At 29.7% G+C, this 16,248-nt stretch overlaps 2 protein-coding genes across 3 annotated transcripts in view; one reads left to right on the forward strand and one right to left on the reverse strand.

The window, feature by feature from the left end:
- LOC123290964 (putative uncharacterized protein DDB_G0286901) overlaps positions 1-16,248 on the forward strand; it is a 444,132-nt gene that overhangs the window by 148,829 nt on the left and 279,055 nt on the right. The gene's annotated exons all lie outside the window — the stretch shown is intronic.
- LOC123290982 lies at positions 9,390-11,740 on the reverse strand. The gene is made up of 2 exons (XM_044871394.1): positions 11,639-11,740; positions 9,390-11,479 (listed from the first exon to the last, which is right to left on the reverse strand). Exon 2 carries the CDS (start codon positions 11,460-11,462, stop codon positions 10,023-10,025), a length of 1,440 nt encoding a protein of 479 aa, XP_044727329.1. The 5' UTR covers positions 11,463-11,479; positions 11,639-11,740; the 3' UTR covers positions 9,390-10,022.

A 16,248-nucleotide genomic window follows, 5' to 3' on the forward strand; every position in this document is an offset into this window, starting at 1 on the left:
TACGTTTTAAATCGATTGTGAGCAAAATACTCATAACGTGAGTGCTGACGGGATAAAACAAACAATTCTTCATTCTTCATTACGTAATTTTAATAAACATTTTATTATGTAGGTTTCTGGTGGTTAAAAGTTAATTTGGAAAATAAATAATATTACAGCATTTTCAAAATTGTATAGTTGCATGTCACACCCTGTAAATAGTTTGCATATTAGGATTATTATTAGCAATAAATATTTAAAACTTCAATCTATATAAATTCTTAAGACTTCAATATGATCATTTTCTATTCTTGAAGATTTATTGTATTTTTATGTAATTGCACAGCTTATTTTTATTGTACAGAAGTTTTATTCCAGTTTATAACGTTTTATTAATAGACAATATATTATTCATTTTTATTGTTTTTCTAGAGACCATCTTTTTATGCAAAATGTTCGGAAAAACATTGCCAAGATTTTATTTTTTAACCCTCCGAACTAAAAAAAAGGGTTTTATAAGTTTGACCGCTATGTGTTTGTGCCTGTCTGTGGCATCGTTGCTCGAGTTTGGGGTTCCGTACCCGAATTAAAGTGCGAGTTTAGGGTTTCATACGCGAAAGAACTAAAAAATTAGCGATGATCTTCAAAATCGGATCAGTTTGGAAAAGGCTTTAAGAAAAAAGGTAAATTAATAGAGAGAGTTCTTAGATATGTTTTAAGTGCGAGTTTAGGGTTTGGTAATCGAAAAATTTGTCGGGGTTTTACAAATTTTATAAATTTCATTTGTTAAATCTAAGCGATGTTTTCCAAAATAAAACTGAAAATGCTTTATAAATCGCTTATGGGTTATCATTTCGAAAATGGACTGAGAATTTGATATAAGGTACCTGAAAAAAATCAGGCCTAGAGGGTAAGAAGGCTTGCGTTAGAAATTTCGCGGTAAATTAGGTGTCATGACACTTCACTATTGACGTACACATGCGCTTAGTCTGGGTAAGCGCTACGGTTGTGTTGAACCTACACGTGTCTATATAGTTTTATTATTTTTCGTCCTAAGAAACTAAAAGCTTTTTTGTTATATTCATCGTCAAATTTTGCGTCAATCTTTCGGTAATCAAAGTAATTCATTTCATTTTTACTAATTTCACCGTATTTCTATCAAAAGTTTTTTTTAATTTACTGAGTACGACTTAATTGACGAAATAAATTGACGAAAGTACACGACTTGTCCTGAAAATTTCCAATGTTAATAGTTTTTTGCTTTCATTTTTACTCTCGTGATGAGAGAAATTGTCACAATTTCAGAATTTCTGAAGAAAAATTTATTTAAATAAACACATAAACCAGTTCAAAAACAAAAGTTATATATGTTTTAAATTGAGCGTGAGAAAAATGCTCATAACGCAATATAAAATTGATAAAGCTCTCTATAAAATTGATAATATTAAAGCTTTAAACATAACATTTACGAAAGTGATTGGAGTTTAACATTAATAATAATAATAATACATTTATTGATAATTTCTATAAACACCCGAATAACAATAACATATTATAGGATTAAATACCGTTAAAAGCTTATAAATTATAGTTTATAGTTCTATACACATTGAAAGTGTTTTCTAAGTAGATTTTCTAATGAAAATATGTTTCTAAATTCTAAATTAACGCCTCTCACATTTAATTCATGTGGAAAAATCCACTTATTGAATATTAAATAGCCTCCTTTAAATATGCTTCTAATAAACTTTCTTATCTTAATATAGAAGTTAATTAAATATTGTCTTTCTCCCGATAAATTCTTAAGTATAAAGTTTCTTGAGAAAAAATGTCGAACTAATTATTCAAACTTTATCGCATATATTGGAGATAAACCATTAATTTTTATATTATCAATTTTCAAATATTTTTAATATTCGACTTAAACGAGGGTTATTTAAAGTTTCAGACAGTGAGCGCCAACTGAAATTTAGACTTAGGGGTGAAATTATTTGTACCTTATTTTCTACTTTAATGGCGAATTTTGTTAAAACTTCATAAATGTACACGAAAAATAAGAATGAAATTTTTCAATATATGCCTTGGTTTTTGAGATTTTAAAAGTTTTATAACTACAAAAAATTTTCAATTTTCGATATTTTGATAATTACTCCAGATATCGAAAAATTGTATTCTTACTTTTCGTCTTATATCGTCAAGCTATACATAAATCTGTGTCCCAACTACCGTGCTCATACATTTTTTTTATACCATGCATATATGTAATATGCAAGGGTATACTAAGTTTAGTCCAAAGTTTGTAACGCTTAAAAATATTGATGCTATAAACAATATTTTGGTACAGTGTTCATAAAATCACCTAATTAATCTATTTCCGGCTGTCCGTCTGTGGGCACGATAACTCAAAAACGAAAAAAGTAATCAAGCTGAAATTTTTACAGCGTACTCAGGACGTAAAAAGTGAGGTCGTAAATGAGCAACATAGGTCAATTGGATCTTGACTTATGGGTCCGTAGGACCCATCTTGTAAACCGTTAGAGATAGAAATAAAGTTTAAATGTAAAAAATGTTCCTTATCAAAAAATAAACAACTTTTGTTTTAAACATTTTTCGTAAACATCACTGTTTACCCGTGAGGGCGCAAATTAGGCGTAAATTGTATAGTCTGTATTATATAAATTGTATATGTATGTGCAATATGATATAGTAATTAACAATATTTATGCATGGTATTGCAATAATTAATTCAGTCAATTGTTTATTTTCACTTGTTTTCAATAATTTATTAATGTTTTAACTTTCATTTATATAGTTTTTTTTTCTTTCCACCGGCTTGTTTTGGAGAAATCTATGAAAACATATCTATATCGTATTTTCCAAAGACTAATGTTAAATATGCTTACTTTTGAAGTCATTTTTTTATTTAAATAATTGGACAAGCTCCCCTAAAATTTTCATATAACTTCAAAAGAAAAAATCAAGCTTTTTTCCCAAAATTTCCCTGGCGCCGCTCGTACATCCTTAACGTATCCATATCTGTGTATCTGTCTGTGGCATCGTAGCTCTTAAACGGATGAACCGATTTTTTTAAGGTATGGCATTCCTCCTTTCTTCATCTCGTTCTCAATGACTCTCAGTGTTCCAGTTTCACTCATTGTTCTGACGTTCCATAATCCAAGTCTAGTCCGGTGTTTTATTCGAAAGGGCAATCCAGTAAATCCAGTCCGCTCTTGTCACACCATCCCTGTCACCAAACTCCAGTAGCACACACCATCAAGCAACGCAAATATGGTTGGATTGGTCACACACTCAGGCGAAACAACAGCATTGCCAAAGAAGCACTTGAGTGGAACCCCCAAGGAAAAAGAAGGGTGGGCCGACCTCGTCATACCTGGCGAAGAACCCTGGAGCAAGAAATTACTGAAGAAGGCAAATCCTGGGTAGAAGTCAAGTCCATGGCACAGAATCGAGTTCGTTGGCGAGCATTTTTTGAGGCCCTACGTCCCCCTCGGGATCATAGGACATAAATAAAAAAATATATATATAATTCCTCCTTTCAGTCGAGGGTTAAACATAACTAAAATTATCTCTTAGCAATAATGCCCTTATAGTCTCTCTCAGCATCAAATAATATAATATTTACAAGAAGATATAGAAAACCATATTATAACAAAATTTTTAAAGAAAGAAGTATTATCAAACAAACTAGCAACCATAGACATGCCTAAAATAAAAAATTTCAACAACATAAAAATACATATCTTTTTGAAAATTCAATATAAAAATATCTTCGGAAAAAAATTCATGTATTATTCAAGTAAAACCACAAGAAAAACATATTCACTGATCTTTTTGATATTGTAAAATACACAAGCGCACTACATATTATTTATTGGTTATTTAAGAAAAAAAAATGTTTCAAAAAATCTTCAAAGCTTTGAGCACACACGCAAATACACACAGGATGTCCGGTGAATTGATATGCAAAGATCGGCATTGGAAAGTTATCGGCGAGAAACAATCTCACTTGATCCTGATGGAGATAAATTTTCTGGCAAACTGTTAAAATTTTTGTAGAATAGAAAATTGGTTTCCGTCTATTAGATAAACTGTTTTCCGTCCGTGAGACAACGGAAAAATTTAAGATATCAGTCAAATATATCTTTTAGTTTGCCGTTTTGCACTTTTTCTCTCTCGATACTTTTTGTATTTCTGTGCGTTGGTAATTTTGGGTTTACTTTGTTTCTTTTTTTTTTCTTACACGATACTGTTTTGCATATCGTTGCAATGGTTATGTTGGAAATTAAATGTATTAATTTAAGAAGTTAAATACTTGTTTTATTATCCCAATATGTGCGTGCATTATCCAATATTTGTTTGATCAGGATATTTAATATGAGATAGCATAAAATTTCTTTGTACTTACTTTAAATAATCTCTATTATGTTTAGCTTATGATAACTCACAACTAATTTTTTTAAATAAAAAAAACATAAATTTTGGACAAAAAATACAAATTGACAGATTGTAAAATATTTTTTCATATTCTCAAAATTCATGGCAAGTTGAATCGATAAAAAAAGTTTTAGTTTCCTAGGTAACTTATGTGTCGGATTTTAGGGTCGTTTATATTGTTGCACTGTTTTTGGTTCTATACCTTCCAACCAGCAAACAAATCATAACGTGCGATAAGGAACACAGCTCCAGGATTCAGTTTTAAAAAAGAAATACATTTTTATACAATAGAATTTGCTCGGAATGCATAATCTTGAGGATAATATTTCTTGATTCAGTGCAGTTGCCGCTTCAATTCATAAAAAAAATATATATTGATCAGTGGAAGGAAGTCAAATTTGGGTGTTGAGATTATTTTCAGTACGTTTTAATTCGGATTCTTTTCAAAATTGTCGGATGGTCGGCTTTCTACAAGTTTCTCCTTATGGAGGATTCTAGTTTAAAAACACTTTTCAAAGAATCTCCGGGTTCATCATGGCCTACTAGAAGTATTTATTATGAAATGGCGAGTTTTGGACAAATAGGTTTTTAAGTTCACATAAAGTTGCCATATCAAGTTTTGAATGTGCTCATAAAGTTTACGAATCAAGTAACGGGACATCCGTTATGCTCATAAACACGCAGTGTCTTCTTCAAGCGTTCAATAAAATGTAAATCCAAACAAAAAAACCGATGAAGTATGAAAAAAAAGAAAAACTTAATACCCAACATGGTGTATACTGTATGCATGGATAAACGGCATAAACATGAAAGAAAATTCACCTTGGGGGAAAGATATTTTTTTTAGCTCTACGTACAACTATAATTTTGTCTACAACTGTCGTAATATTTGTACTATGTATGGATTCGGTGAAAGAATAAACACCAGGATCAATTCTTCCAGTAAGTTCAGGAAGATAATACAGGGTATGCCAAAATTACCAGACCAAATAGAACTGTGAAAGATTTACGAAATTCAAAAACGAAAATATTATAATAGACTAGATGTATCGTTAACGCTCAACGATTAAAATTTTGTAAATTATCGAGTTTTTCATTTTAAGAACTTCTCGACAAATGTTAGAAGAACATTAATTTTTATAATAAGTCAAGTTGTAGAGAATAAAGTTGGCGATAATTTATCAAAAGAAAATTTATCTGTGAAAGTTATTTTTTCTTTAAATATATAAGTTGCAAATCAAGATTGTAAATGTACCTTTGTAATAATCATTAAAGTATATCAAAGTTTTCAAGAAATTTACCTAGCGAAATCTTTAATGTATCGAATCTTCAAGGAGGTAGAACGTTACAATATTAACAGAGAAATTAAGAGAGGCAAATGCGTTTTACGATCTGCGAAACTTTTAAGCAATGCAAAAGTTATTTTACGGTAAGCTGAATTTTTAACTCGTTTTACAAATTTGAAAATAAACCATCAAATGATTCCTAAAAAATAAAAGTTAACTGTCTGAAAAGATATATATCTCAGTATTATCTACCTAAGAGTCGAGTCGTTAAAGTGCTTAAATTTTGGTACGACATACTAGAATTATTCAAGGTTTGTGTAGACATAGGTGTATATACTCTTCTTCCTTTCTTTGTTAAAGTAAGATAAAAAGTTTTCGAAAATAAAAAATTTTCTGAATATATTAAATATAAATTTTGCAAATTTTTATAAATAATATTTTGTCTATTGACGTAAATTTTGGATATTATTTTTCTTTTTCGTATTTTTTTATTTCTATTTATTTTGAATAAATTATAAACTTTTTATCAACAAATCAAGAAAATTTCTTAAATTAACATTAGAAAACGAAGTTTGGTTTATTGATAAGTTTGAATTACAAACCAATTTCTATTGGTACTCCGAGAATAAAGTCAATAATTTTATTCTTAATCATACATCCAAAAAAAAAAAAAAAGATTGATAATGTTGATATAAAGATGCCATCATTATTAGTTGAAAAAATTCCATACAGCTTTGAGTCCTTTACCGTTACGGGTCACCCACAAATTACGCCAAGTATTAAATTTTAACAAAAATTTGTCCCAAAAAAATGATAGCTCTCCAAGCATTCTTTTCATCTCATCTGATGTCCTTGTCCATCACTTTAATATTGAATAAAGAAGGAGTGTTATAAGTTTAAAGTGTTTAATTTATCTGTGCGTCCGTGTGTTTCTCAGTGACATCGCAGCCCTGAACGGTCGAACCGACTTGATTGAGAACATTTTATAGCTAAGTTTCCAAAAATCGGTTAACAAAAAAAAATCGCATTTGTTGAGGGTTTTTAGTTGGGTATGGGTATGGGTATGCAGGCTAGCGGGCCATGCTCGAGCATTGGGCCTCGAAACAATGGTTCAGAGCACCTAGTCAAATAGACCCTTGTACTCTATCCCCGCTACGCTTTTCAGTGGCTATTATAACCAACTGATGTACTGAAACCCAGGATCTGCCTAGCGCTGAGTTTCCTAATTTCTTCTGGTTCGACTATGGCCGGAACAAACCATTTCCTCCGCTCCTGTATGAGCGCCGGGCAGTAACAGAGAAAGTGGATCGATGTTTCTTCTGAATTTTCTCCGCATCTGTCACACGCGGGAGATTGACTTTTTCCAATCTGATGTTGGAACTTGTTCAGGTTATCATGCCCTGTGAGTAACTCTACGACGACTCTAATATCAGCTCTGTTTAGTTTCAAGATCTCCTCGGCTCTGTTACCGAGCGAGTTTCCTTCACCCAACAGGCTTTTGACGATTCGCCCTCCCTCGTAGCTGGTCCATGCCTTTAATTGTTGCTTTTTCAGATTATCTCCTAATCTGTTAAGATCTTCTTGGTATGGCATCCTCGCAAGCTTTTATGAGTGGGAGCCATGGTGGTTCCCAGTTTGGTCAGCTTGTCTACTCTCTCATTACCCTTCCAACCAGAGTGTCCGGGGATCCAGGTAATATTGACTTTATTGTGCCTCGCCAGGTTGTTTAGACTAGGGTTTATAGTTAGTTTGATAAAAAATACTGCCTCTTCAAAGACTCTTCCCTTTACACTTGACCAAATATATTTTATTAACGAATCTTCAAACAGAATATAAAAATATTTATTGATGTTAAAGTATAATCAGTAACTACACAATGAATACAATATTATATCAAACGATGACAATATTCTTCCTTTTATTATTCGGGGTTTCTCAGTAAACGACAAAATATTACGAAAAAAAAAAGGAAAAAATATAACGTAGTCAATTGAAAAAGTAAAGTTTAGTCGATCGTTTTATACAGAATAAAAAAAGAAGATCAAAAGTTATACTTTTTTCAAGGAATTCTAGTATTTAAACTTTTATAGTTATTTTATTGATTGGGAAAATATTTCCTTTACATATCTATAGATATTAGAAATTATTAGTTTCAAACAAATTTGAAGCGGATACGACTGTTAGAATCTAGATAAAAAGGTAGAAGTTTTTTTTTGGTTTCTGAACTATTTCAAATCATTAATTTTTAATTAAATATAACATACTCTTCACTGTAAAAAAATTTTCTGAAATTAAAAGGCAAATAATCTTTTATTTTTTAAATTGTAACGTGACTGTGATTCAGTTTGTCTGCCTGTGACATCGTGGCCACTAAACGGATGAACCGATTTTTTTTTTTTTAATAATTTGGTAGTGAATGTTTGTAGCTCTCTTTCAAGCGCGAGTTTACAGTTTCGTACCCGAAACAACTAGAAAAGAGACAATGAAACCTGTTGAGAAGGTTTTCTTCAGAGACTGAAGAAATATTTACTTGTTATAAGAACCACGATAATGAAAAGTAATTCTGCTCTAACTTCTATTTACGGTAAATAATTACCAATTTGTACATAATAATATTACCCGAGAACTTCCAAATTTATTATTATTAGCATTAAATTCGAGTGTTATTGTATTAATCGTATAGGTGAAACGGTTTTATTTTATTATTTCGTTAATTATAACCTCTTTTACAGCCACAGCTTTACTTAAACAGCCACTTTCTTTTCCAGGAGTTGTCTGAAAATAATATAGTACGTTTTCGTGTTTATTTGCAACAAGAAAATATTTTCGTTAATTTTTTAATTTTTTACGTCATCTTAAAATTGGTAATTATCTGATTTCTTCTGTGTTCTAATAAGAGGATAATCGACTAATCAGGTTGTCGACATGGATATAACATTCAACAAAGTGGTATTTCTATAGAAAATTTCAAATGTCGAACTACAGACTAAACTTTGCGATAAAAGTCGATAGTTTCGAAAGAACTACTATCATTACGTTAAGAAAATTTTTAAGCTAGCACTATTAGAAAATTTCAGACCCAAAAATTGAAAGGACAGCTCTCTCAATAACGACCTTGCTCGCTGGAACTACACTCGCACAAATTATTGAAAATGAAACAACAAAGTAAATTTTCGGGTCAGTATGTCGGGTTTTCGGATCAAGACATTAAATTATGATTAGTTTCAAATAAAATTGTTGTTAAACATTCGAATTTAAACTTTTGTTCACACTTTGTTATAACACAAAGATCACGTCTTAAATACTATTTTGTTTAGAAAATAAATTGTTTTACACTGGTATGTATGCGGTAAATGTTGTAATATTTAATCAAGCAGATGATGGATTTAAAACTTTTAGGCCACTACTTGTTAACAAAATAATTTCTATAGCATCTGTTATACTTAACTATAATTTGATAGAATAAACAAGCCTTGGGACTATGTAAATCTATTTGTAATGCAAATTAATTTATCGTTATTTTATTAGTTCTAAAGTATTTTTAACTCCCGACCAAAAAGAGGGGTGTTACACGTTTAACGTATCTGTATATAAGCGTATCTGTATGTCTGACTGGGGCATCGTAGCTTCTAAACTGGTGAATAGGTTTTGATTTGTATGCTTTTGCTTTGTTTGATATTTAATTTTATCGAGAGTGTTTTATGTTTCATGTTCGAGTTTAGGGTTTCGCATTCTATAACAACTAGAAAAGAGGTCATCTTCCAACGGCTGGACAGATTATCTTAACGTATAGCCAATAACACAGTCTATGAAATTACCTTTCAAACAAGCAAATCAAAATTGGTTCATCCACTATAACAGGAATTTTGTTCAGACTATTTTGGATGGGTCTATTTTTCCGGTCTACTTTTTCCTAGATCCCCAGATTTATTTGGAATAGGTTATGTAGTATTAGCGAACATATTAGAGATATCTATGAAATTTGCAGTAAGATATCCCAAGGTATTAAAAAATTGCCAATAATTATAATAAATAAACTCAAAGAAAGAAATTGTGAACAAAAAGAGGAACAAGTGAGGGCAAGGAGGTAAAGGCTTTAAGCAGTCGTTGTTTCAAAATTTGAAATTTCCAAGTGAATTGGGCGAGTAACTTCTAGTTGAATATAAAATGGCTTATGAAATTTTCATTATACGTAGATAGACAGATAGACGGCCGCTTCAAAACGATAAATCCTTTTTTTTGTCGAAAACAACATAAAATCATTTGAGCTTCTATGTCTAAATATGCTGAAATAAAACGCTTCTATGCTAAATTAAAACGCAATGATGATATATGGACCCTTAATAATTGACATCTTTGACAAATTTCTATTTGTCCTGGAACGCCACGCGTCCATACGAGAAGAGATATATGCCTCTTGGTGTACTTTTTGGGGATAAAAATTAATCCGGCTTCGCTGTTTGTTTTAAGCATATTTTGTCTATTCATTTCTTTAAACAGCACTAAACATGCTAGAGACTGTTGTTCTAGGTCCGTCAAACCTTCTATAAATTTGATTATATTATCAAATTTCTCTGTTATAGCATCTGTGATTCTTAAAGTCTTCTGCATAGTATCATTCAAATGATCATGAAACTGATTCGGAAAATTTTTCGCAAAATTCTTAAGTTGTTCATCCCCACCATTATTCAAAATCATATTCGTCCATAAGTCTTTGATCTTATTTGAATAATTTTCAATTTTTACATTTAAATTTTTTAAGTCATTCTTTGCAGGTGACCTTTGAATACCTGAAGCTAATAAAATAACATTTAACGAATACAAATCATTTATCAATTTCATCTCGTTATACAAAGTTTCTAAACCATTCAAATTTTGTTCTTTGGGTTGAAGTGTGATAAATTGGATGATTTTTTGAAAATGTTTCAATTCTTTATAGCCATCATTATACGATTTATTGATTATTTTTGATATTGAAATTGATTTTAAATCTTTAGAATATTTAACAGCCTCTTCAATGTTCCCAAGTTTAATTTTAGAGACGCATAATTCGATAAGAGCAGTTTGTAAGCTTTCCAAGGCTGTATTCAATAATTTACCTAAATCTTGTAAATCATTTCGTAATTTATCCAATTCTTTTTTATGTTCTTGTGATAAAGCCTGTTCTATATTATTACTATTCTTCTCAAATTTATCAAGTAAGTCATTGTACATATTTTGCCAAATTACAATTTCATTGATGGATCCTTTATTTAAATTTAAACTGTTCTTGAAATGTTTAATTCCACATTGAATTACTTTTATCAGTTCGTTACAATTATTCGAATCGGTTTCATCCAGGGTACATTTAATTGATTTACTTTCACTTGTTGATTGTGAAAGTATATTTTTTATTTCATTCTTTAAATTTGTTAATTTATCCTTTGAAATTGTACAGTTAAGTCTATTTTGCATTGATCTTATTGTGCGTGTTTTGGACTCTTTGGATTGTAAACTAAAAATTCTCTGTATTGTTTTGAAATCATCATCAATTTTATTGAATTGATATAAAATTGTTTTTATTTCATTATCAGTTAGTGAGACGTCATTTTTGAAGGTGTGTTTTGCCTCACTGCTAGAAATATTTGATAAGTATGTTTCAGGTGAAATCAATCCGTAAGTTGATTGAGGTACAATTGTTATGATTATCACAGATATAATTATTTCTTTAATGTAGTTGCCTTTGTTCCAGTGTGCGCCCATTTTTTGTCAATGATAATCTATAATAATATAAATAATTTTAAAATGGTAATAATCCAGTTAATCAAGATTTTTTACGTCTAAGCACATATTAAAGAATTTTAAGCGACGAAAAAGCGTGCGATGGTGAACCCGGAAGCTAGTACCTAAAATATAAATTATAGTAAAAACTTTTTTACCTATAAGATTATTTTTAATCACTTTATATTCCATAAAAAGTTGCACTATAATAAAACTTCACACCATAAAGATAATTTTCTGTTAACCATGTCAAATCGATGTCAAATAAAAACTGAATAATTAAATTAAAAAAAATGATGATAAATAATAAGGATGTTAAAAAATCGCTGAAATATGATGACCATTACTCTAATCAGTTGTTAATAATATTGAAATTGGGAATTTTGAACATAAAACAGCTATAAATAACAAGTGAAAAGAAACACTTGGCTGAGTTAATTGTTGAAATACCATGCATAGTCAGTGTTGATTTCTTTATCACATAACACATACAAAACTGTATAGACAGTGTTGTTTTTTTGACGTCACGTAAATAACAAAAGATATTCACTTTTAAATAGACACACACACAACTGATATTCCTATATTAATACATACTATAAAATTTGCACCTAATTAACGCCCTCGTGGGTAAACAGTGATGTTTAAAAAAAAATGTTTCAAACAAAAGTTTTTTATTTTTTTATAAGGAACATTTTTTATATTTAAACTTTTGTTCTATCTCTAACGGTTTACAAGATGGGTCCTACGGACCCAAGACCCAATTGACCTATGATGCTCATTTACGAACTTGACCTTACTTTTTACGTCCTGAGTACGCTGTAAAAATTTCAGTTCGATATATTTTTTCGTTTTTGAGTTATCGTGTCCACAGACGGACAGACAACCGGAAATGGACTAATTAGGTGATTTTATGAACAGCTATGACAAAATTTTTTTCCTAGCATCATTATTTTTAAGCGTTACAAACTTGGGACTAAACTTAATATACTATGTATATTTTATATATGCATGGTATAAAAATGTATACACGTAAAATAAATCAATGTATTTAAAAGAGTAAAATCAAAATGACCCCTAATGTAATCAATTTCTGATAATTAAAAAAAAAAACCCAGCAATACAAGTGTAGACTGTTAAGCACAAGAGATTTAAGTAACATTTTTTTGACTTATTATTATTAAAAATTGCTAAAAAATTGTTGAAAAAATTTTTTTTTTAAATTGTTAAAAAATATTGATTTTGCTAGGAATACAAATTAGCAATCTTTTTGTAATTTAAGGCACCATATTTAATTCCTTTAAATTTTTTTGTTTTAAGTTTATCTTTGAACCTAAATTTTTAGAAATCTGTTTTACTACTTAAACTCTTTGATTTTCTCTTGGGATGAACCGATTTTAATTTTTGTTTTATTTGAAAGGTAATTTAATGGAGAGTGTCCTTTCTAGTGGTTATCAGGTAGGGAACTGTGGACTCGAATTTAAAACACAGCTAAGAACACTCTCAATCAAACAAAACAAAAAAGAATCGCTTAATCTGTTTAGGACCTGTTTTGCCACAGGCAAACACACAGACATACAGATACACAGGCACAAATTCGTGTTCGATGACAAATATCTAACAAAAAGTTTTGAGAAATTCGTTTGACTCTACTTTAAATTTGCAAGATCCATAAAATTGTTAATATTGATTTTTTTCTTTCTTTTTCAGGTAAGTTTTAATTCAAAATAATTTACTTAATGATTGGGTCTATGGTAAGTTGTTTATGATTAATATTTGAACTATGCTTGGGTTGTTTTATCGAGGCCAAAATTTAAAAAACTTCCTATGCACGTTGATTCCAATGCAAAAAAATAAGAAATATTGGCTTTGATATTTTTTTTTTCTTACGACCTTTTCGTTAAAACTTTTGAGACACATAAAAATTTATTGTAAGTAACATTATTTAAAAAAAAAATTTATCAAAACAGTATTTTTATGAGTTTATAATATAAAAAAGAAATTATGTGAATAAAAATGATTGAGATAAATAAAACTATTATTTATAGCAACTCTGATATTTTATGAAAAATGATATCAGATAATGAAAGTACTTATTTATTTATAAACAATTGTTATAGTATCACACGAAAGTTTTTAGTTTAAGATAAAAGCAATGAAAAATCTAATTATTTATAGTTTCTTATCTGCTGCTGCTTAGTACTTAAATTGTACAACAAAAGTCATAAACTTGACAATCACTTTAATTCCAATGGAAATAAAAACTTGGTAATGCAGAGAAATGTGCGATTTCGAAAATTCTATAAAGCAAAAATCAATAATTTTTTAAAATTATTATTTGTTTATCAATAAAAAATACATCATTTGAGAAAAATAAATAAATAAAATTTTGAGAAAGTTTATTTCGTAAGATAGAACCTAGTCGGATCTTTATAAACTTGTTTAGGAATATTTTTTCATATGAGTTTTACTAAAAAATATATGTATCGGGAGTCAACTGTACAAGAATAATAGATCACCAAAAATTGAACCACTGAGAGAATGGAACAAAAGTGATTCAAATCTAACGGATTGTGATGAATAACTTTGAAAAATGTCATCTCGAAGAATGTGTTCGCCTAAGTGAACGTCATGTCACTGCAGTTATTTTTTGAACTCAGTCACGTTATAACAATTTAAGTTAAGAATTTAAAATTAATAATTCCCTTGAAAATTTATATAATTTTCTTTAATGATTATATTCATTTTGAGATGATAAAAAATAATTTATTAAAATTGATTGGTATTTGTTCTACAGCGTTTTCAAAATCACACACTTTACTTCTCCATCCGTTATAAATATAAATATTTTGATGAAATAATAATTCTTATCACATTTACAAATATTTACATAGACAATTTTAATTATATTGTCTTGTTTAGGATTTTGGAAAATCCTTTCTGATACGAAATAACAAGAAATACTTATATATTCGTTTTTTAACCTCAGAATACCCCCATGAAAATGTGGAAAATAGGTGCTCGGGAATGTAATCCAATTGACAATATGCTATAAGCTAAAGGAAAATTGAAATAGCCCTATTATATTTATTTTTCAAGCCTTATCTTACAGAAAAATCGTAAAGAAGTGGTAAAAGAGGTTTGGGTTTTTCAATTACACACAAAAAATTTGATGTCCTCCATAAAAACGGTCCAATGGGAGTTTTAAAGTTTAAAATTATCTACCGAACGGATATTTTAAATTGTCGATAGATGAACTTAAACTTTGTAAAAACAAGACAGTTCAAGAGATGATTCTTTCGACAGTGTTTGAATCCTATTGGCGCGTTTAATAGGGATTTCCAGAAACTTTTTACGAAAGAACACAACAGTTTAAAAGCGTAGATATCGTGTGAAGTTCCATATCAATTACAGTAAAACTTTCACAAACATTTCGCTTTTTTTTTCTTCTATATTATATAAATTTCAAAATAAATAACAATTCTATTTTTGTTATTTTTCTAAAAAAAAAAAAAAACATACAAAAAAAACAACAACTCGTATATAGAAAACGAGTATAATAAATAAAATACAAAATGCTTGTTGTTTTTTAACAGTAACACAAATATATACGTAGACGACACAAAACTCTGTAACAAACGATAAAAAAGGAAAAAAAAACGTAACACATACCTTAAGAACACCTGAGTAACACAAAATATATAAACTGTAAAAAAAATAACCTAGTAACTTTTAACAAATATATTTTGGTCAAGGATCAAACGCAATTTTCCAAAGCTTTTAGGGTAAGTACTAAGAAGTAGAAAATAGTTATTTCTAATAGTCATATATGAATCATGAGTCACTCATATATATTGCAGAAGCTGGAGTTGCTCAAATCAAATTATGAAGAATGTTTCGGAGTACCTCAAGCTTTTACAAATAATCATGAATGAGTGACTAATTGAAATAATTATTTTTGTTTTTTTAATCAAATTACACTAGTCAACACCAGTGGCGTCTTTACGACATTTTCTTAGGGGGGGTAATAACTTCAAGAAGTCGCCTTGTAACTATAAGAGAGGGTTAAAGGAAAAAAAATTGACTAGTGTCTAGGTAATGCAGAACCCCGCTCCGTTGAGCTTCGGCCGATGTCGGTTTCCATCGTGCGCGGTCGTTTTGTCTGACCGTTACCCTGGTTATAACACAATACGACGGTAAAGTAGAACCTCCTGTAAGGTTAAGTGTAAACAAAAAGTTCGTTCTCTTCAAATTTCGGTGATAAATTCCCATTTTAAAACGGAGATTCAAATAAATGTATAATTCTTATTGTTAAAAAATAATTGATTGAAATAAATCTAACATTTTCCGCAAGATCCAACGATATTTACGAATCTAAAATTCCATTTTCTCTAGAATGGTCCAGAATAAACCTGTTTTATTTGATTTCCTGCACCAAAACAGATATTTCATAACGAGAACTAAGACAAATTAAAGACTAAAGAATTTTGTGAGAAAACGTTTTTGAGTCAAAAAAACTTGCTTCCGGTATACCAAGTTCTCTGAATTTTGGAAAATTAAATGCGCGGAATGGGAAAGTCGGAATTCTCGTAACAGACTTGGAAGGATATTTAAATCTGATTTTCGATACAATAATTGAATTATGACTCTGGGAACTAACTACTACCGAAGGAAGATTTGATTTTGTTTTCTCTTTAAGATTCCTCAATTCCATTGTTTTTGTCAAACTTCAAATTTTATTTGAGACCCGATTTTCGTTTTTGTTTCC

This window comes from Chrysoperla carnea, chromosome 1, assembly GCF_905475395.1.
Source record: "Chrysoperla carnea chromosome 1, inChrCarn1.1, whole genome shotgun sequence".
Lineage (NCBI taxonomy): Eukaryota > Metazoa > Arthropoda > Insecta > Neuroptera > Chrysopidae > Chrysoperla > Chrysoperla carnea.

What these genes read in the sequence shown, in the direction of transcription:
- LOC123290982 (XM_044871394.1), bottom strand. Translation starts at nt 11,462, where the DNA reads ATGGGCGCACACTGGAACAAAGGCAACTACATTAAAGAAATAATTATA.